The sequence below is a fragment of the Acinonyx jubatus genome, chromosome E3 (assembly GCF_027475565.1).
Source record: "Acinonyx jubatus isolate Ajub_Pintada_27869175 chromosome E3, VMU_Ajub_asm_v1.0, whole genome shotgun sequence".
Classification (NCBI taxonomy): domain Eukaryota; kingdom Metazoa; phylum Chordata; class Mammalia; order Carnivora; family Felidae; genus Acinonyx; species Acinonyx jubatus.
In genome coordinates, this window is record NC_069398.1 from 18,138,644 (window position 1) to 18,157,292 (window position 18,649).

At 50.7% G+C, this 18,649-nt stretch overlaps 1 protein-coding gene across 1 annotated transcript; it reads right to left on the reverse strand.

Annotated features, from left to right (window-relative positions):
• Nucleotides 1-10,926: 10,926 nt before the first annotated feature.
• On the reverse strand, nucleotides 10,927-12,585 carry NUPR1 (nuclear protein 1, transcriptional regulator). The gene is made up of 3 exons (XM_015062234.3): nucleotides 12,331-12,585; nucleotides 11,780-11,929; nucleotides 10,927-11,223 (listed from the first exon to the last, which is right to left on the reverse strand). The coding sequence occupies exons 1-2, from the start codon at nucleotides 12,440-12,442 to the stop codon at nucleotides 11,793-11,795; spliced, it is 249 nt and encodes an 82-aa protein (XP_014917720.1). The 5' UTR covers nucleotides 12,443-12,585; the 3' UTR covers nucleotides 10,927-11,223; nucleotides 11,780-11,792.
• Nucleotides 12,586-18,649: the final 6,064 nt, after the last annotated feature.

Genomic DNA, 18,649 nt, shown 5'->3' on the forward strand with positions numbered 1-18,649 from the left:
ACGAATTAGGGACGGTTGGGGCTGTGAGTGGTGAGGGCACAGGCAGAGGGGACCTAGTGACCCAGAAACATGCGTCAGGGCAGAATTCGGGCCAGAAACAGAAATCACCGGGAGCCAGCCAATTGGGCCCTGGGCCAGGGTGTGGACAGCCTCAAATATGAGAGCCAGTGGGTGGGACTTACCTCCCAGGCCAGGGGAGGCTTCATCCTGTCTATGAAGAAGACCTGGAATGGAGACAGACCCTGGGCTGAGCCCCCCGGACGGGTCACGCCAGGTGTCTGAGGGAGGGGCGCAGGCCCGAGCACACACCAGGCCTCCGGCGGCCCTAAGCTCGGAGGCTGACACCGGGCCCTACGCCCCACCCAGAGCTGTCACCCCACAGCCTCTGCGGGGTCTCAGCCACCCGTGGCTGCCGTGTCCCTCACTCGTCTGGCCCACTGCATGTGAAACCCCCAGGTGGCTCCCCCGGAATGGTACGCACCCACTGCTTATAGTTTTATGTCTTATCTGATTCATACAAAAGAATATATACAACCCACCCGCTTTTCTTGCTCCTGCCTCAGTTTTGGTCCTGGCCTTACGGGTCCCCGTGGCTTCTCATTCCACTCAGTGAAAGCAAAACCCTCTGAATGGCTTACAAAGCCCTGGTGATCCTTCCCACTGACCTCCTTTATTCCCTCCCACACCTTCTGGCTGCCCCACAAACACTCCAGGCGCACTCCTACCTCAGGGCCTTTGTACCTGCTATTCCCTCTGTGTAGAACACCTTCCTCAGCTCTTCAAATAACGGGCTCCTTGTACCTCCATCTGGTGTTTCATCTTTTCATGAATGCCTTTCTCCCTCTATGGCTTGAGGACTGTCGCCTCCTGTTCCCACCTACACTAAGACCCCTAAGATCTAGATGTTAGTCTCTTAGCTTTTCAATTTTTCTGCACATTCTGGGCCCTTCCCAAGGCCCCTAGGGTCTTCCCCAGACCTCCTCCAGACCCACCTCCTCAGACATGAGTCCTGCTGCCAATATTGATGTGAACAACTTCCACTCTTTCCCCTTGGGGTGGGAGAGGGGAAGACAGAATTAGGGATTGAGTACTGAGGTGTGGCAACCATGGTCCCTGCCCCCAGAGGCGGCCACCTAGATGAGAAGACTGGATACACGTGGGAGACCAGAGGCAAAGCAGGGCAGTTTGTAACTTACCGGTCTGCAGCTGTGACTAAACAGGCAGGATGTGAACTTGAACCTGCTGTTTGCTGCCGTGAGGGAAGACCCTGCCTCAGTCTGGAACTGACTTTGGAAAGTAGAGCTGAGAGCCAGAGAGGGAGACAAGGGTCTTACAAGTTACTTCGAGCTCCTGGATCCAGCTCTTCCTGAAGCGATTACTTTGAAAAGTTTAGTTTCGTGAGTGAATCTCTAAAAAAAATATTTTTTTTAATGTTTATTTATTTTTGAGAGAGAGTGTGAGTGGGGGAGGAGGAGGGGCAGAAAGAGAGGAGACACGGAATCTGAAGCAGGCTCCAGGCTCTGAGCTGTCACACAACCTGATGTAGGGCTTGAACCCATGAACCGCGAGATCATGAGCTGAGCCGAAGTTGGACATTTAACCGACTGAGGCACCCAGGCGCCCCTCTTCTTTTCTGCTTAAGCTATTTGGAGCTGTGTTTCCCCTCCCCTGCTTTGAGCCACCTTCACAATGGATTTCCAATGTCAAAAACCACAGACCAGATTTTTGTTAAAGGATAAAGGCAAATACATCGTGTAGTAGAAAGAGCCCTCTGTTAGAAGCCAGTGGAGAGAGCGTTTCAGATAGAAAGGACAACGTGAAAACAGAGTAGATGCTTGGTCAATATTTACCGAGCGCCAACTCAGTATGTCCGGGCATTGTTCTAGATATTTGAGTTCAGCAGTGAATGGGGCCAATGGAACGTTCTGCCTTCACGGAACTTATACTGAATGGAATAAAGTTAAAATTATATTATAATTATAAAATTATACAAATTAAAGTGATATAAAATGTAATCAAATGCTTCTATGTGCCCAGGTACTTTTCAACTACTGGCTCATGGAATCCCTATGCTGGAGGTATTATTATTTATATTCATTATATGAAGAGGAAACTGAGGCCCAGAGGGGTTAAGGCTTTGTGCCCAAGGTTACCCAGCTAGTAAGCGGCAGCTCTGGGACTTGAACCCTGGACCTCTGGTCTTCTTAGCCACTTATACTATACTGCCTAGCAGAGCGGTTAGCATTTTGAACCTTCTCTATACATCAGACATTGCTCTAATGGCTTTATACGCCCAAACTCGTATATTTCTCAAAACAATCCAGTTTACGGATGAGGAAACCAAGGTTGATAACACAACAGTAGCAGGACTGAAATTTGAATCAAAACAGAACAGTTTGAGAGGCCACATCCTCCCCCCCCCCTTATGGAAGTCTAATTGACAAATAAAATTATAAGCTAAAGTGTACAAGGTGCTGATCTGATACGTGTAAACACCGTGAATGTGTTTCTCCCTTGGCGTTAATGAACAATCCATCACCTCGTATCCCAACCCCCCCTTTTTTTTGGTGAGAACATTTAAGTTATAGTCTCTTAGCAAATTTCAATTCCACTACAGCCGTGGCAGTTCATGCTCCTGATCACTGGCACCAACGGCCTCTAATTGCGGAGGACACAGAAAGGAAGAGGGGCCAGAAAACAGAAACCCTGCTCAGGAGCAAAAGATAGCAAGAGGCCTACCCCTGAGGCCTCCTCTCCAAATGGTGCCAGGGTTCGAACTTTTTTTTTTTTTTAATGTTATTTATTTATTTATTTTTGAGAGAGAGAGAGCGTGAGCACAGATGCAAGTGGGGAAGGGGCAGAGAGAGAGCATGGGGGGGGGGGCGGGGAGAGAGAGAGAGAGAGAGAGAGAATTCCAAGCAGGTTTTGCACGGTCATTGTGGAACCCGACGCGGGGCTCGAACTCACAAACCATGAGATCGTGGCCTGAGCCAAAGCCGGATGCTTAACCCACTGAGCCACCTAGGCGCCCCAGGGTTCAATCTTGACAAAGAGATGATCCCTCCTGCATTCACTGAAAGTGCCAGGAGCCCTACTGGCCCGGCCCCCCCACCCTAGGGTCCTCTCCGTGTTCCCTTGCACCAAGGATCTTGCCAGGGTGACTGTGATGAGCAGCCAGAAGAATGCAGGAAACAGTGACGCTGAAAGAGGCAGAGGAGAGGGGCAAATAAGAGAGGGTGGGACCCAGGGAGCCTCCCAGCCACCCCCCCTCCCCCCCCGGGGCTCCACACATCCCACCAGGAATCTCATGGCCACTCCCCCAGAGTCCAGAACCTCTCACCTGTCCGGGAGTAGGAATATCCACTCCAAGCTTTCTATAAATACCAGGAAACCCTCAGGAGCAGAGAGGTGGGGGGTGTCTCCCAAGGGAGACAGGGCCCTTGCTGCCAGAGGGGAAGCCGGAGTAGAGGTCAGAGGTCACAGCTATGTCAGGCCCCGCCCCTTCCACCTCCCGGACCCCCATCCTGGCTCACACTCTCCTCTGCAGGTGATAGACCAGCCCTGCTCCCAGGACCCTCTCGCAGAGATTGCTGGTCAGGACCTCGTGCCCTCACCGCTGTCCTTGCTGGTCTGAGCCCCAGAATCCAACTGACCGCCCGGTCCCAGAGGAGGAGAGCAGGGCAGGCCCAGACAACTCCTATAGAAGCAACAGATATACTGACTCCAACACTGTTCTCATTCAAGGGGGAGCAGACATCAACACAGCCCTAAAATAGGCCAGACTGTAGCAGGAGGTACAGAGGAGCATGGGGTTCGGGGTGAGGAGAGGGTGGTTCTCGTGAGAAACAGAGGAAGCTTCCTGCAGGTGAGAATCTCTGACCCAGACCTAGCGAATCGCGTTCCTTTTCAGCCTCGGTTTCTGCATCTGCAAAATGGAGGTGGGGACTATATTTGCCCGGTGAGGTTGTGGGGTGGGTCAACTCTGTCGGGCGATCAGACGGGAGAAAACTCTGGAAGGCAACACTGATTGTTGGGAATTAGTAGGATTCTGACAGGACGGGGTGGGAGGAGAAACGTCCCCAGTAAAAAGAGCGCTGTGAAGTGAGACTAGTCCTGACATACTCGTCCGCGAATGTTTATTGTGCACCTACTTGACCAGCCCTGAAGAAGAGCTTAGCCTGAGGGGCGGGTGGTTGGGGTCTGAACACCACACTCAAGAATATGGACTGTGTCAAATGGGCAGTGGGGAAGCATGTTAAGGAGGATGGTGACGGAGAGGGCGTCCCCAGAACACCTTTAGGAGACTCCCCAGGGCAGTGCACCTGCTCCACGGAGGGGCCCACTTAGGGGAGGAGGGGTCAGCGAAAGCAGAAGAGAGGACACTTAGGTCACCCAGCCCAGGCCCTGCCTTCTGCCTCTGGTCACTGAGCCCCTGCCCTTAGTGCTTCGGGCCTCTTGGCTGCCAGCGGTCACCTCCCCTAACCCCAGACAATAAATTAGTAAGCAAAATGCATAGTATGTTAGATGAGTACTATGTGCTCTTTTAATAAAGAGGAATTTCAGCACAAACGACTCCCTAACTTCCTTCTGGTCTTCACTTAAAGGCCCTCACAGCTCAGTGAGGCTTTCCCTAACCAAGGTGTGTTTTATTTTTTTTTAATGTTTGTTTATTTTTGACGGACAGTGAGAGAGAGACAGAGAGACAGAGCATGAGTGGGGAGGGGCAGAAAGAGAGGAAGACACAGAATCCAAAAGCAGGCTCCGGGCTCTGAGCTGTCAACACAGAGCCTGACCCAGGGCTCAAACTCACGGACCACGAGATCATGGCCTGAGCCGAAGTGGGACGCTCAACTTACTGAGCCACCCAGGTGCCCCCCCCCCCCCGCAACTGAGGCATTTTAAATTGCACACACCCTGCTGAAATTCTTTTGTTTGTTCACTTTTATTGTTTGTCCCCACTGGAATGTGAGCTCCATGAGAAGAGAACTGGTTTACTGTTGTACTCATAGCTTCTAGAATATTCCCTGGCTCCATAAATATGTGTCGAAGGAATAAATGATTATTTCCTCAAACAGTAAAACACACACACACACACACACACACACACACACACACTCCAACAAAACTTCTCCAAACCAGTTCTCCAGAAAAGAGAGAACAGGATAAGCCTGCACAGAGCTGGTGTAAGCATTCCGTGAAATGATTACAAATGAACTTCAATTTTATAACTCAAATGTAAGGCAAAAGTTAGAGGGAGGATGTGTTCAGTCAGGAGGACTGAACCCAAGGGGATGGTGCTCATCTTCTGATTCCACAGCATTCACTGCTTTTGTAATCAGAAACGCAAAGTATAGGGACGCCTGGGTGGCTCAGTCGGTCGAGCGTTGGATTTCAGCTCAGGTCATGGTCTCGAGGTTCATGGGTTCGAGCCCCGAGTCAGGCTCTGTGATGACAGCTCAGAGCCTGGAGCCTGCTTCAGATCCTGTGTCTCCCTCTCTCTCTCTGCCCCTCCCCCGCTCATGCTCTGTCTCACTCTGTCAAAAATAAATAAACATTAAAAAAATTATAAAAAAGAAAAGTGTACCTTCTTTTACACAGAAAAGGAAGTGCTTCTAGTTGTCAGAGACCTGGGCGTAGTGTCTGGCCCCTGGGGAAAGGTACCCCTGTGTGGGGCAGACTGCTTGCTCAGGGACTCTGGGGATGGGTTGTTCTTCCTTCTTTGCTTTCTCCAGCCTGGCACTCCCTGAAGGCCACAGAGCTCTCTGGAAAGCTTGGATTTTGGAATCAGCACATCGAGTCTACTCCCAGCTCAGCCTGTGACTGCCAGTGAACCCATAACCCAGGCCTTTGCCCTCCCACAGGACTTTGGCATTTGCCAAAGTGTGATAATAATAATTACCATGCGGGGCACCTGGGTGGCTCCGTTGGTTGGGCGTCCAACTCTTGGTTTCGGCTCAGGTCATGATCTCATGTTTGTGAGTTTGAGCCCCGCATCCGGCTCTGTGCAGACAGTGTGGAGCCTGCTTGGGATTCTGTCTCCTTCTTTCTCTGCCCCTCCCCCCCCCTCACGCTCCCTCTCTCAAAAATAAATAAATAAACCTTAAAAATATATATATTAAAAAAAATAATAATTGCTGTGGTTGAATCATATTGAAGTCAAGTTGGTGTAGAACATGTAAGTTTCAGGTGTAACGTGATAATTTGACATTGGTATGCACTACAGAGTGATCACCCACCAGTGATCACTGGTTACCATCCATCACCGTGCAATTTTTGTACACAAACCAAGGTGGAGTTTCCCCACATCTCCTTTGATGCTCATCCCATTCCTGGTAAGTCAGTGAGGGCCATGTGGCTTTCATTGCTACGGCGAAGGGATGTCAGTACGGTTTCATTTTTAGTTCAACAGCCGTGGGGGACTGAAGGCACAGAGGATCGCAGTGACCCGAATAGCAAGGTGGATGGGGTGGGGGTGGGGCCAACTTTAAGGTACTCCCCAAGTCAGGGAAGAAGGGAAGCAATTTGAAAAGGAAAGGAGGAGAAGTTAGAACTGGCGTGTCCTCACAGAGTCCAGGCCACGCTCGTTTTGAACAGTATGGAGAGATCTGAGGACGGAAGGGACTGTGCCCCCTTTTCCAGTGGAGGACAGGCCCCAGATGTATCCCTGCCCCCAGATGTGGGAGGTGGCCCGGAGCACACAAAGAGCAGGGCTGTGAGGGTTGATCGTAAACAACAAACGGAAAGGACAAGGGGGTGCCTGGTGGCTCAGTCAGTTAAGCATCTGACTCTTGATTTTAGCTAAGGTCATGATCTCATGGTTCATGAGTTTGAGCCCCTCATGGGGCTCTGTGCTGACAGCGTGGAGCCTGCTTGGGATTATCTCTCTCTGCCTCTCCCCTGCTTGTGCTCGCTCTCTCACAAAATAAATAAATAAACATTAAGATAAAAAAAGAAAAGAAAGGACAGGAAGGGCAGTGGCAGGGACATGGTGGCAGATGGCAATGTACCAAGGGGATGTTGAGGCCTCGAGCATTCCACGCCCCTTCCCAGCTCTGCTCCTGATCAACCCTGGAGAAAGGAGAGAAAGGAGGGCAAACTGACCCCATCAGACACCTGCTGCCAGCAGAAAAGGAGCACTGTGTATCAACTTAAACAATAGATTGCATTTCTTGCACGCGGAACTCTGTCTCTGGGTCACTGTTTTAATCAAGCACTTACATGCTGCTTACTATGCACTTTGCAACACTTCCTTGCTTAATCGCAGCAAGGACCCCGTGCTTAATGTTACTGGAATTCCTATTTTACACGTGGGGAAACTGAGACTAGAAAGGTCAGGTAAGCAGCCCAAGGTCACACAGAGGATGAGGGAGCAGGGACTTGAACCCACAGAGTCTGGGTCCAGAGCCCATTGTGTCTGCTTCTCTGCCGTTTCCTTAAGGTCTTGTTCTGGGTCAGGTGCCCTGCTAAGTGCTTGAGAGACTCCATTTCCTCCTCAAAACCATTCCGGGGGGTGGGTGTACTTTTCATCTCCTGTCTACAGATGTGGAAATTAAGGTGCAGGATAAACTGGGACGCCGGGGAGGCTCAGTCGGATGAGCGTCTGACTTCGGCTCGGGTCATGATCTCACGATTTGTGAGTTCGAGCCCCACTTGCAGATGGGATCTGGACTTGGGCCCAGGGGGCCCTGAGGCTGTTCCAGTCACTATTGCCGTGTAACCATCCCCAAACATCAGGCTGTGAAATGACCGTTTGGTCACACGCTGCATCCGTGGGTGGGGAATTAGAGCTGGCTTATCTCTGGCGCCCCAATATGTTGTTGGGCCTCATCCGGGAAGACTCAGATGCCAGAGGTGACACGGCGGCTGGGGCTGGAAATCGTCAGCGGGTTCCCTTCGCTCACACGTCTGGAGCCGGAGGATGGCTTTCAGCTGGGACTTCCGCAGGGCTGAAGACCAGAATGACATCAGCACGTGGCCTTTCCATGTCGTGTCTCCACGTGTGTCGCTTCGGACTTTCTTGCAGCAGGGTGACTGCGCTCCAAGAACCCCAGAGAGCAAAGTTCCCCCCGCGTTCAAAAGGAGCACAGTCCCCCATCTCCCATTCGATAGGAGGGTGGCAAGGCCCCACGGTAAGGAGGGCGTGTGGCTTGGGAGCGCTTGCAGTGATGACCCTATTTGTTAAGTGCAGTGTGAGACAAAAGCCCCGTGCACCTGACGCCTTCATGCTTCACTGCACGTTAGACTCACTCTCCCAACTCCCAATGCCTGGCCTCCACCTCGGACCAACGAAATCAGACTCTCTGGGAGGGGAAGCCAGGCAGCCGTGTCTTTAACGCACCTGCGACCGGGTGATTACAAAGCGGCCTTCTCCCATGTATGCAGAGCACCTGGCGGAGTGTCTGGCTCCAAAACAACCCGTGTTTCTCCGAGTGTGAACGCCCGTGACCCTTAGCACACAAGGTCATCCGAGGTGTGCGCAGGTGGACTGAAAGAAGTGATATTAGGTGTCTTTCTACGATCTTCGAGTTATGACAAGTGATTGTGGTTTTCCAGTTTGGGTGGTGATGTAGTCTCCTTTTAAAGTGCGTTTGAGTGGAAAAGGTAAGGAGGTAATTTGAAAAATTCTAGGCAAACAATGGTACAGCCTAAATGCACGTAGGGCAGAAATCAAGAAAGTGCTGTGTGAAAGATGAGGCGGGGAAAAGCCTCAGGCAGACCATCAATGATGGTGGCCATGACTCTTCCTAGCACTGGCATTACCTTTAAGGAGTGCCAGTTAAAATCAACTTTGGGTGCTTTTGAAATTGGAAAAAATACACAGCCCTGAGAGCTGAGTGGGCAGAAGAGGACTAGGTGTTGGTGGAGCAAACCCCGTAGTGAGTTTCCAGATTCTCAGCAAGGAGCTGGGAATCCTTAGAATTGTGGCAACTTGGTGGGGAAACTTCTGCAAGCTCCCCAGGGGAAATAGAAGTCAGTCATCCCTCTGTTCTCAGGAGGACCCCTAGAAACTAAGGAGACAGACATTACATGCAACTAGGGGACCAAAAAAAAGGGGGGTAAAAAGTGGGTGGAACAGTAGAGGGGTGTTCTGGACAGGTAGAGTCAAGAACAGGTTCTTGTCCTGACTGCGTCCCCAGTCTTCGTATTAGTTTTAGCCCCTGCCCCATCAGGCCTTGATTTTCCCTTCCGCGAAGGGCAGAGTGGGGCTCTAACATCCAGGATCCTTTCAGATCCAAACATTCAGTAATTCCAAGAATTATCTGGTTCCCGGAACAGCCACGTAAAGGCCTCCCAGGCAGAGTTTGTGCCAAGGTAGGGCGAGGCCAGGGAGGGCCAATCACAGGCCAGGAGTGAGGGTAGCATATGGGGCCTCCTGGCAAAGTGTCAAAGGACCCAGAAGACAGGGAGTGGCCACGTTCGGCCACAGACACAGCGCTTTGCAGCCTTTGTTTTCTCCTTTGAAGTAGACCTTTTGACAGGAAAAGAAACAGGCTCAGAAGGAGTAGTAATTAACCAGAAATGAACTAACATCTAGGATTCCATGTTGTCGTACAGGTTATCCTCAGGCATATAGTAAAAAGGGAAAGACCTGGGCTTCAAAAATTAGACGGACCTAAGTTCAAAATCCCAGCTCCTCCAAGTTGTGGCTGTGTGACTTTGGGCAAATTACTTAACTTCTCTTAACCTCGGTTTTCTGGTCTGTAAAATAGGATCAGATAACATTATGCCTATTGGATTAGTGTAAGGGTTAAATGGAACAGTGCCTGTAAAACACCTGTCACAGAGTAGTAGCCCAATTACCTGGGGGCTGTTGCCATGATTTTCTAAAGCTGACACACCAGATCTGTGCTGGGCTGAGGCCTTCCTCTGTTCATATTCTTAGGTCCCTAACTAAGAACAATTGCCTCCAAGTTGTGCAGCCTAGGGCTTATATGGAAGGGCAGGAGAAAAAGAAAAATGCTTTGCCCAGGACCAGACCTAGGGCTTTTCTCCCCACCCCACCCCCCTGTCTTGTGCTGAGTCTGCCCGTGGAAAATGTTTCTTGCCAGTTTTTTCCCCAGGTTTCACACCTCCGCCCTCCCCAAGTTTCGGCGAACACGTGGCTAAGCACCTGAATACTATGTCTCCCAACCTCTCCGGTAGTTGGGCGTGGCCATGCGATTAAATTCTGGCCAGATGTCACGTATTCTACTTTTAGGTCATGGTCTTCAAAATGAATTGGTGTGGCTTCCCCCACTCCCTTTCCACGGGTTGAGATGCAGATCTGATTGGTGGCAGACGCCAAAGCAGCGAGTGTGGACCCCAAAGTGGAAGCCATGTTTGGAGCGTGGCGGAACAATGAGTTCAAAGTAGCTGGAATCCTTGACATGGTCAAGTTGTCATTTTAGCCCAAGAGTACTGACTGTTGGAGCTGCTACGTGACAGAGAGAGAACTTTCTATCCCGTTTTGAGACTTCAGTACAGCAGCCCCCGAGTAACCTGGGGCAAGTCCCTTCATGTTCTAAATCTCGGTGTTCTCCGTTTTGTAGACGGCACCATAAAGAACAGTCACTTCAAAAGGTGGTTTTATATGAAAATGACATGATCAGTAAGATTGTTTATTCTGAAAAGGGAGAGGAGCTGGGGAGGGTCTGGGGAGGGGGCTTCTTTCACAGGCAGCATGACAAGGAAACAGGACATTTCCGTGCATTTCCTAAGAGACCACAGAGGCACATTTGCCAAAACCTCTGTGTACCAAAATAAAACAAAAGCAGCCAGGCTGGCCTCTGCCCGTCCCTACCAAACCGGGGACGCCCTCTCCCAGACACATATAACCCAAGACAAAAACCGTTCTTGTTGGTTCATGCAGAGGCAGACATATGCAGGCAGGGACAGAAACAAACAAAACCACACAGAGGGAGGGGGGACAAAATTCCACACACAAGCTGCAACTGCTGAATTTTATTTATTGTCCTTGCCACCCTTAAGGGGTTCCAGTTTCTTTGGTGTCTTTCCTTCGGGGTGGGGGGTACCTTTCGTGACGCTGCCTCTCCATTCCCTTCGTCTTGCTCCCCACCCCTAGCTTGTCCTTTTTCTGGGGCTTGGTGGCCCCTCAGAGCCTAGTCAGGTAGGGTAAGTCCCGGGGTGGAGTGGGAGGGCAGGCAGGCCTGGATCCCTCCCCCAGGTGCCAATTCTCCGCAGTCCTGTCTCCATCGCTGTGTGGTATCCGTGCTGTAGCCTCATCTGGGGCAAGGAAAGAGAGTGACAGTTCTAATTCTGGGTTCTAACTCTTCCTCTCCCGGTCACTTGCTCTGGGTCTCCAGAGAAGGACCCTATCCTCTCTGGGCCTCTGTTACCCTCTCCGTAAACCAAATTTCCCTCCAATTGCAAAGGTTCTGTGTTTCCCCTTTTGCTCTGGCCACCGGGAAACTCAGAGTCCGATGTGTGTCTCATTTTATTCTATGTTGAGACAATCGTTCTTTTTTTTTCTTTTTTAATTTTTTAATGTTTATTTTTGAGAGAGGGAGAGAGACAGAGTGTGAGCAGGGGAGGGGCAGAGAGAGAAGGAGACACAGAACCCAAAGCAGGCTCCAGGTTCTGAGCTGTCAGCACGGAGCCCGACGAGGGGTTTGAACTCGTGAACTGCGAGACCGTGACCTGAGCTGAAGTCAGACACCCAACTGACTGAGCCACCCAGGCACCCCGAGACGACAGTTCTTGGAACCTTGCTCCCCACCTGACCACACACATTCAGGCATGTCCTTTGGAGGCAGAGGGACTTCTACCCCTGACTCTTTACCTCCAGCTCTGCCTCAAGACCGTGCCCCTCGCTTTTTCCGCTCCGTGTTCTGAAGCTTGGTCACCAGCTTCCTCTCGTGGCCACCGGGGCTGGGGCGGTTGGTGTTGGCGGCAGCTTCTCTCTTGCTGCGACCTTTCCGACCTCCTGCTCCTGGGAACCAGTCAAGAGGCCGAGGTGAGGTGGACGGAGGCCTGATACATCCAAGGAGAGGCAGGGGGTTGGGAGTGCGGGGTGGAAAGAGCATGGGTTGGAGGAAGCGGACTGGAGAGTGGTCACCATATAGCTTTGGGGCACTTGTAACCCCTGTCTCCCCATCTGTGAAATGAGGGGCCCCCATGATCTGTTGTTGCCCCCAAATTCTAGGGGCATGTGAGGTCCCAGGGCTGAGCAGGACAGCACTAAGGGGAAGAGGGGTTGGAAGGGGTGACTGGAGGGGTCAAGGGAACAGGTTAGAGAAGGGTGGGGGGTGGGAAGGAGTCCAAGGAGGAATCCTAGTGAGGGGGTGGGGGTAGAAGGTAAGGGACCAGGAAGGTGACCGGGCCAGACCTTACCCAGGTAAGAAGGAGCCAGGTTATAGAGGTCATACTCATCCAGGCTGAGGTCTTCGTCCTCCGGACCTGGGGGCTGCTGGGCCGGGCTGGCTGCTTGAGGGAAGGTGGCCATCACACCTGACTTTCCCTTGCTGTCTCCCTGCCGTCTCCCAACGCTTTGTTTGTGTCTGGTTTCCTGACACCTCCCTGTTCACGGGCCCCAACTTATAAGGCCACGTGTCCTCCCCAGGCCCTGTCTGATGCAATCTGGCCCTTTCCCAGAACCCGACCCAGTAAACAGCAATCACGAGAGGGGAAAAGAGTCGGTCCTGTGAGTCCCAGCCCCTTCCCCTTGCCTCCTCCCTCTCACTGGGGCTCGCCCAGCTGGGTATTTTTCCACAGAGGAGATCCCCGCCCCTCAGGGAGGAGGAGGAAAGAGGCAGAGTCTGAGCGTAAGTAAACAATCCTTGGGATCATGGCCAGTGGGGATCAGAGGGCCTCACCTGGCCGACTCCTTCCTGTCCGTCTCCTGCCCCCTGCCACGCAGCTGACCCCATCCCAATTCTGCCTTAGACGCAGGACCCTGGTGGCAGATTATGAAGAACACTCCATGAAATAGGTCAGCTGTTCTCACCCCGAACACACCCAACACCCCTTTTTGATAAGAAACATCTGGAAAGCCCCCTTCATATCCCGAGCTAGGAAGGGGGGGGGGTGTGGTGATGGAGTGGGTCCCTAGGTAGTTTCCCTCACCCAACAGGGTGCAGATTCTGGAGCCAGCTGCCCTGGGTTCAAACCTCTGGTCCACTACTTCCTGGGTGACCCCAGACAAGTCACTTAACCTCTCTGTGCCTCGGTTTTCTCCTCTGTACAAATGAAGATGATAATCATTGCGTTGACTTCATAGGGTTGGTGAGAGAATCGAATGAGACACCTCAGGGAAGGACACTTGCGACAGTGCCTGGCACGCTCCTACGGTCTTAGCTTCCCTATGAGTTATTCGCATAATTTCCAAACAACTCAATGATGCCGTCACCGTAATGGGAAGGCGATGTGAAAGGAAACCCACTTATGCTGCAATAATGTCTTTCAAACCATGGAAATGCTGAGGGAGAAGACATTGCGGAGTAAACAGGCATTTGGGTCTACTTAATATGAACGAAAGGAAGGGATTCAGATAAGAAATGCGTGAAGATGGAATGTTCCACACTTGCCTGAAGGGATCTGCTCGTGTGGGTTGAGCTGACCCAGAGAGGGCCACACCCGGGGTGGCCCACTCACACTTTCCCTGGGGTTTATGTGCCAAATCCCAGGGCCCGCGCTGAGGACCTTCTCGGGCTTAGCCAGGTGTTTAAATTCTCTGCTCACTTGCCCACCTTGCTGTGAGCCCATTCAAACACCATTCCCTCTCAGTGCTGCCTAAATTTTACCTCCCCCAAAACCCTGTAATAACCCAGTCTCGTTCTGTGTTTAACACGAAGAGGCACTTCTGCTCCCGTTTCTCCCTAGCCTGAGCCAGAATTAACTTTAGTTTTTGTTTTTCAGGTTTGGTTGATATGTGAATTCCTGAACATCCAGGAAATGAAAGTGAGGTCACCTGAATAAAACAGAGCTTGGGACAATCACAGACGGACCGAGGGCAGGCCGCCCCACAATGTGCCGCTTCAGCATATTGGCTATTTTATTTTATTTTATTTTTTCAATGTTTATTGTTGAGAGAGAGGGGGGCGGAGAGGCAGAGAGAAAGGGAGAGAGAGAATCCCAAGCAGGCCCACACAGTCAGTGCAGAGCCCGATGCGGGGCTCGAACGGTGAGCTCGTGACCTGAGCTGAAACCAAGAGTCAAATGCGTAACCAACGAAGCCACCCAGGCACCCCTAGCATATTGATTATTTTATTTTTTTTTAATTTTTTTTTAACATTTATTTATTTTTGAGACAGAGAGAGACAGAGCATGAACGGGGGAGGGTCAGAGAGAGGGAGACACAGAATCTGAAACAGGCTCCAGGCTCTGAGCTGTCAGCACAGAGCCCGACGCGGGGCTCGAACTCACGGACTGCGAGATCATGACCTGAGCCGAATCACGGACTGCGAGATCATGACCTGAGCCGAAGTCGGCCGCTTAACCGACTGAGCCACCCAGGCGCCCCGTATATTGATTATTTGAAATAAAAGTTACTTCAGAGACAACCTGTGGTGAGAAGGGCAGACCCTCCTCAGTCGCCGAGAGCAGGAAATAAATCTCCCAGGTGAAAGTTAAGGAGGTCACCACTGCATGTGATGGAGTACGTTCTAGCCTCACGTCCTCGTAAAGGAGCGTTTTAGCTTCATGACTGTCTAGCAGGACAAACGTCTGCACCCTGTCGTGGTCACTACCAAGAACACCCCCCACCCTCCAAATTCCCGAGCTGCCCAGGCGCCTGTACGAGCTGCGAGATCCTGGGCTCCCTTCTGACTTTCCATCGGCTCAGCTGCACGGGGAAGATGGTGACAGAACCACTAGGTGCGACAGGCCTTTGTCCTGAGCCGGCACAGTGTAGATCACTATTTCCTCCGATCTTTGGAGAAGGGAAATTGAAGCTCCGAGAGCAACTTGCTCAAGGTCACACGGCTGGTGAGTGGTGAAGGATCGCTCCCGAGGTCTACCTGATCTCAGTTCCAGCCTGGTTCTAGATCAGCACGGCTGTCCAAACACTGGCAAGCTTTTGGCGGCCGTGCCTAGGGAAGCACCTGTCAGGGATTCCTTCCTTCCGCCCTCCCTGTCCCTCCTCCCTTCCCCTTGAATGATTAGGACTTGCTTTGGACCAGGCTGGGTGCTAAGGATTCCCCATTTTTACCCCATGACCCTCATTTTATTATACTTTCCCCATAGAGGTCACTGATGGAAATATCCTTTTTTCTTTGTTTCCCTCTACGTGATATGTCCCCACTCGAATGCAATCTTGGTTTGGTTCAGTCAGTGGCTAAAGGAGTAGGCTCTGCTTGGGTCCAAAGCTTGGTTCTTGTACCTGTTCGTCTTGTGCCCTGAGAGAAGTTATTTAGCCTCTGTGTGTCTCAGTTTCCTCATCTGTAAGATGAGATTAACGATGATACCTACCTGGTGGGATTGTTAGAAGGATTAAAAGGCCAATTCGTGTCAAGGCGCAGAACAATGCCCAGAACAGAGTAAGTGGTCAATACATGCGAGCTGTTATTATTATCGTCATTCACGAAGGCAGGAATCTCATCTATCTTGTTGTATCCCCGGTCCCTGGAACACAGTCAGTGCTCAATAAATGATCAGTTGAATCCGCAAAGCTCTTTTAAGATCAGTGGGTTTTTCAGCTTCTTGGTGCTGTGCTCTGGGGGAACTGAGAGCCCCAACCCTAGTCCCACAGAAGACTGTGAAGACAGTGTGACCATTCTCCGTGGAGCCAGGGAGGAACGTTTCCTGGCCTTGATCCTGCAGGTGCTATTAGAAGAAAGCCCAGATCCCAGGGGAGCGGGGCAGACAGAGGGAGGGTGGCCAAGAGAGAAGGGACTTTTGGGAACCAATGGCATGGGCCTGTAGGGCCCAGAAGGTGACTCAGTGGGAAAAGTTGAAGTGTGTTTTCCCATTCTCTAGTCTCCAGGTAAATACGTGTAATCGGCCAAGAGGAAGTTTATTTTCTTTCTATGTATGACTGTACCTTCGTGACATTCCAGGAGATGGCCAGGCACACCTATTACAACCCAGTGTAATCTGCACATAACCCGGAGTAAACCCCGGGGGCACTGGGAAGCTCTCAGGAAGGTACCCAACCCAATGGGAGTGAGGAGGGTGGGGGACAGTTGGGAGAGGATCACAGCAGGTTTCCTAGAGGCAGTGAACCCTGAACAAAAATGACTGAGAAAGAGGGGTGCCTGGGTGGCTCGGTCAGTTAAGCATCCAACTCTTTTTTTTTTTTTTTAATTTTTTTCAACGTTTATTTATTTTTGGGACAGAGAGAGACAGAGCATGAACGGGGGAGGGGCAGAGAGAGAGGGAGACACGGAATCGGAAACAGGCTCCAGGCTCTGAGCCATCAGCCCAGAGCCTGACACGGGGCTCAAACTCACGGACCGCGAGATCGTGACCTGGCTGAAGTCAGACGCTTAACCGACTGCGCCACCCAGGCGCCCCTCCAACTCTTGATTTCTGCTCAGGTCATGCTCTCACGGTTCGTAGAATCGAGCCCAGCATCGGGCTCTGCCCTGACACTGTGGAGCGTGCTTGGGATTTCCTCTCTCCCTCTCTCTCTCTGCCCTTCCTCCATTCATACTCTCTCTCTCTCAAAATTAAAAAAGAAAAAAGAGAAAGACACCAAAACACATCCAACTCCACGAGTTAAACTGGCCAAGTCAGGAAAGCGTGGACAGCTCAAAGGATGTGCAGGTGTTTTTGGCTCAAAGGATCTGGAGATTCCCAGGCTGAAGGCAGATAACGTAATCAAGCTGGGCTGGTGGCATCCCTGGGTACCAAAGAGACGAAGAAACCTAAATGTGGTGAAATAAAATGGGTCCGCCTGACTTTATAGCAGCAGGTCCAGAGACACCCCCCAAACCCGGCAGCTGACTTGCAATTATTCTTGGCTGTGCACTACCATCACCTTGAAGACAAGTGGGTGCGTTCTCTCCATGGGCAGTTTGGCAACGCTGTTCAGAATGTTAAATATGCCGTGATATTGTAGTTCTACTTACAGAGTCTCCTGAGGAAATGCTCCTGCGGAAATGGCCTTGTTTATAATAGTGAAAAGCTGGAAACAAGCTAAGCATCCAACAGAAGGTGACCGATCAGCATTCTTTGGTGAAATACTCTGTAGCCTTTAAAAACAATAAGCTACGGGGGTGCCTGGGTGGCTCAGGCGGTTGGGCATCCGACTTCGGTTCAGGTCACGATCTCACAGTTTGTGAGTTCGAGCCCCGCGTCGGGCTCTGTGCTGACGGCTGGGAGCCTGGAGCCTGCTTCCGATTCTGTGTCTCCCCCCTCTCTCTGCCCCTCCCCTGCTCATGCTCTGTCTCTCTCTCTCTCAATAATGAATAAATGTTAAAAAAACAACAACAATAAGTTATGTCTCTGGCTCTGATGAGAAAGTCGTCATGAATGAGAAAAACAAGTTGCAGAACATTATGTGTACTATAATCCTAACTTTTACATTACACTGTTTAATTTTTTATTTATTTACTTATTTATTTTTCCAAATATTTCTCTTTTTTTATTTAATTTATTTTTTTAAAATTTATGTCCAAGTTAGCATACAGTGTAACAATGATTTCAGGAGTAGATTCCTTAGTGCCTCTTCCCCATTTAGCCCATCCTCCCTCCCACAACCCCTCCAGTAATGCTCTGTTCTCCGTATTTAAGAGTCTTTTATGTTTTGTCCCCCTCCTTGTTTTTATATGATTTTTGCTTCCCTTCCCTTGTGTTCATCTGTTCTGTGTCTTAAAGTCTTCATATGAGTGAAGTCATATGATATTTGTCTTTCTCTGACTGACTAATTTCACTTAGCATAATACCCTCCAGTTCCATCCACGTAGTTGCAAATGGCAAGATTTCATTCTTTTTGACTGCCGAGTAATACTTCATTGTATATATAGATACCACATCTTCTTTATCCATTCATCCATCGATGGACATTTGGGCTCTTTCCATACTTTGGCTATTGTTGATAGTGGTGCTATAAACATCGGGGTGCAGGTGTTTTTATTTATTTTTAAGAGAGAAAGACAGAGAGCCTGAGCGGGGGAGGGGCAGAGAGAGGGAGACAGAATCTGAAGCAGGCTCCAGGCTCTGAGCTGTCAGCACAGAACCTGACATGGGGCTCAAACTCTTGAACCGCAAGATCATGGCCTGAGCTGAAGTTAGACACCTAACCGACTGAGCCACCCAGACGCCCCTTACGTTACAGTTTTTGAAATAATATAAGTAACTGTGTGTAATACATTGTTTTCAGCATAAAATAGCTATCACACTTCCTCTGGTAAGTAAAGAAGATGGATGGTCAGTTAAAACAATCATGAATGAGTCTAGAGTGATAAATTCTATTCCTGGAACACTCCCTAGAAATCAGTGAACCCAACCCCTTTACCAGAGGAGGAAGGAAGGGCAAGACAGGCTAGCATTCACTATTCTACAAACGTCTAGGGCACCAATCATACGCCAGGCACTTGCTTGGTGCTGGGATATAGAAGTGAACAGAACACAGTACCCGTATCCAAGGGGCTCATAGGCTGGAGGATGATAGTGTCCAATAAGCAGGATGTTACCACCCAGCGTAATAAGTAGTGTGACAAAAGCACCTTCAGGCTGCACCATGCACCTAACCCAGGCTTGTGAGCAACTC

What these genes read in the sequence shown, in the direction of transcription:
- NUPR1 (XM_015062234.3), bottom strand. Translation starts at nt 12,442, where the DNA reads ATGGCCACCTTCCCTCAAGCAGCCAGCCCGGCCCAGCAGCCCCCAGGT. An exon ending in CCTGGCTCCTTCTTACCTGG is followed by an intron (nt 11,930 to 12,330) that starts GTAAGGTCTGGC and finishes ACTGGTTCCCAG; the next exon opens with GAGCAGGAGGTCGGAAAGGT.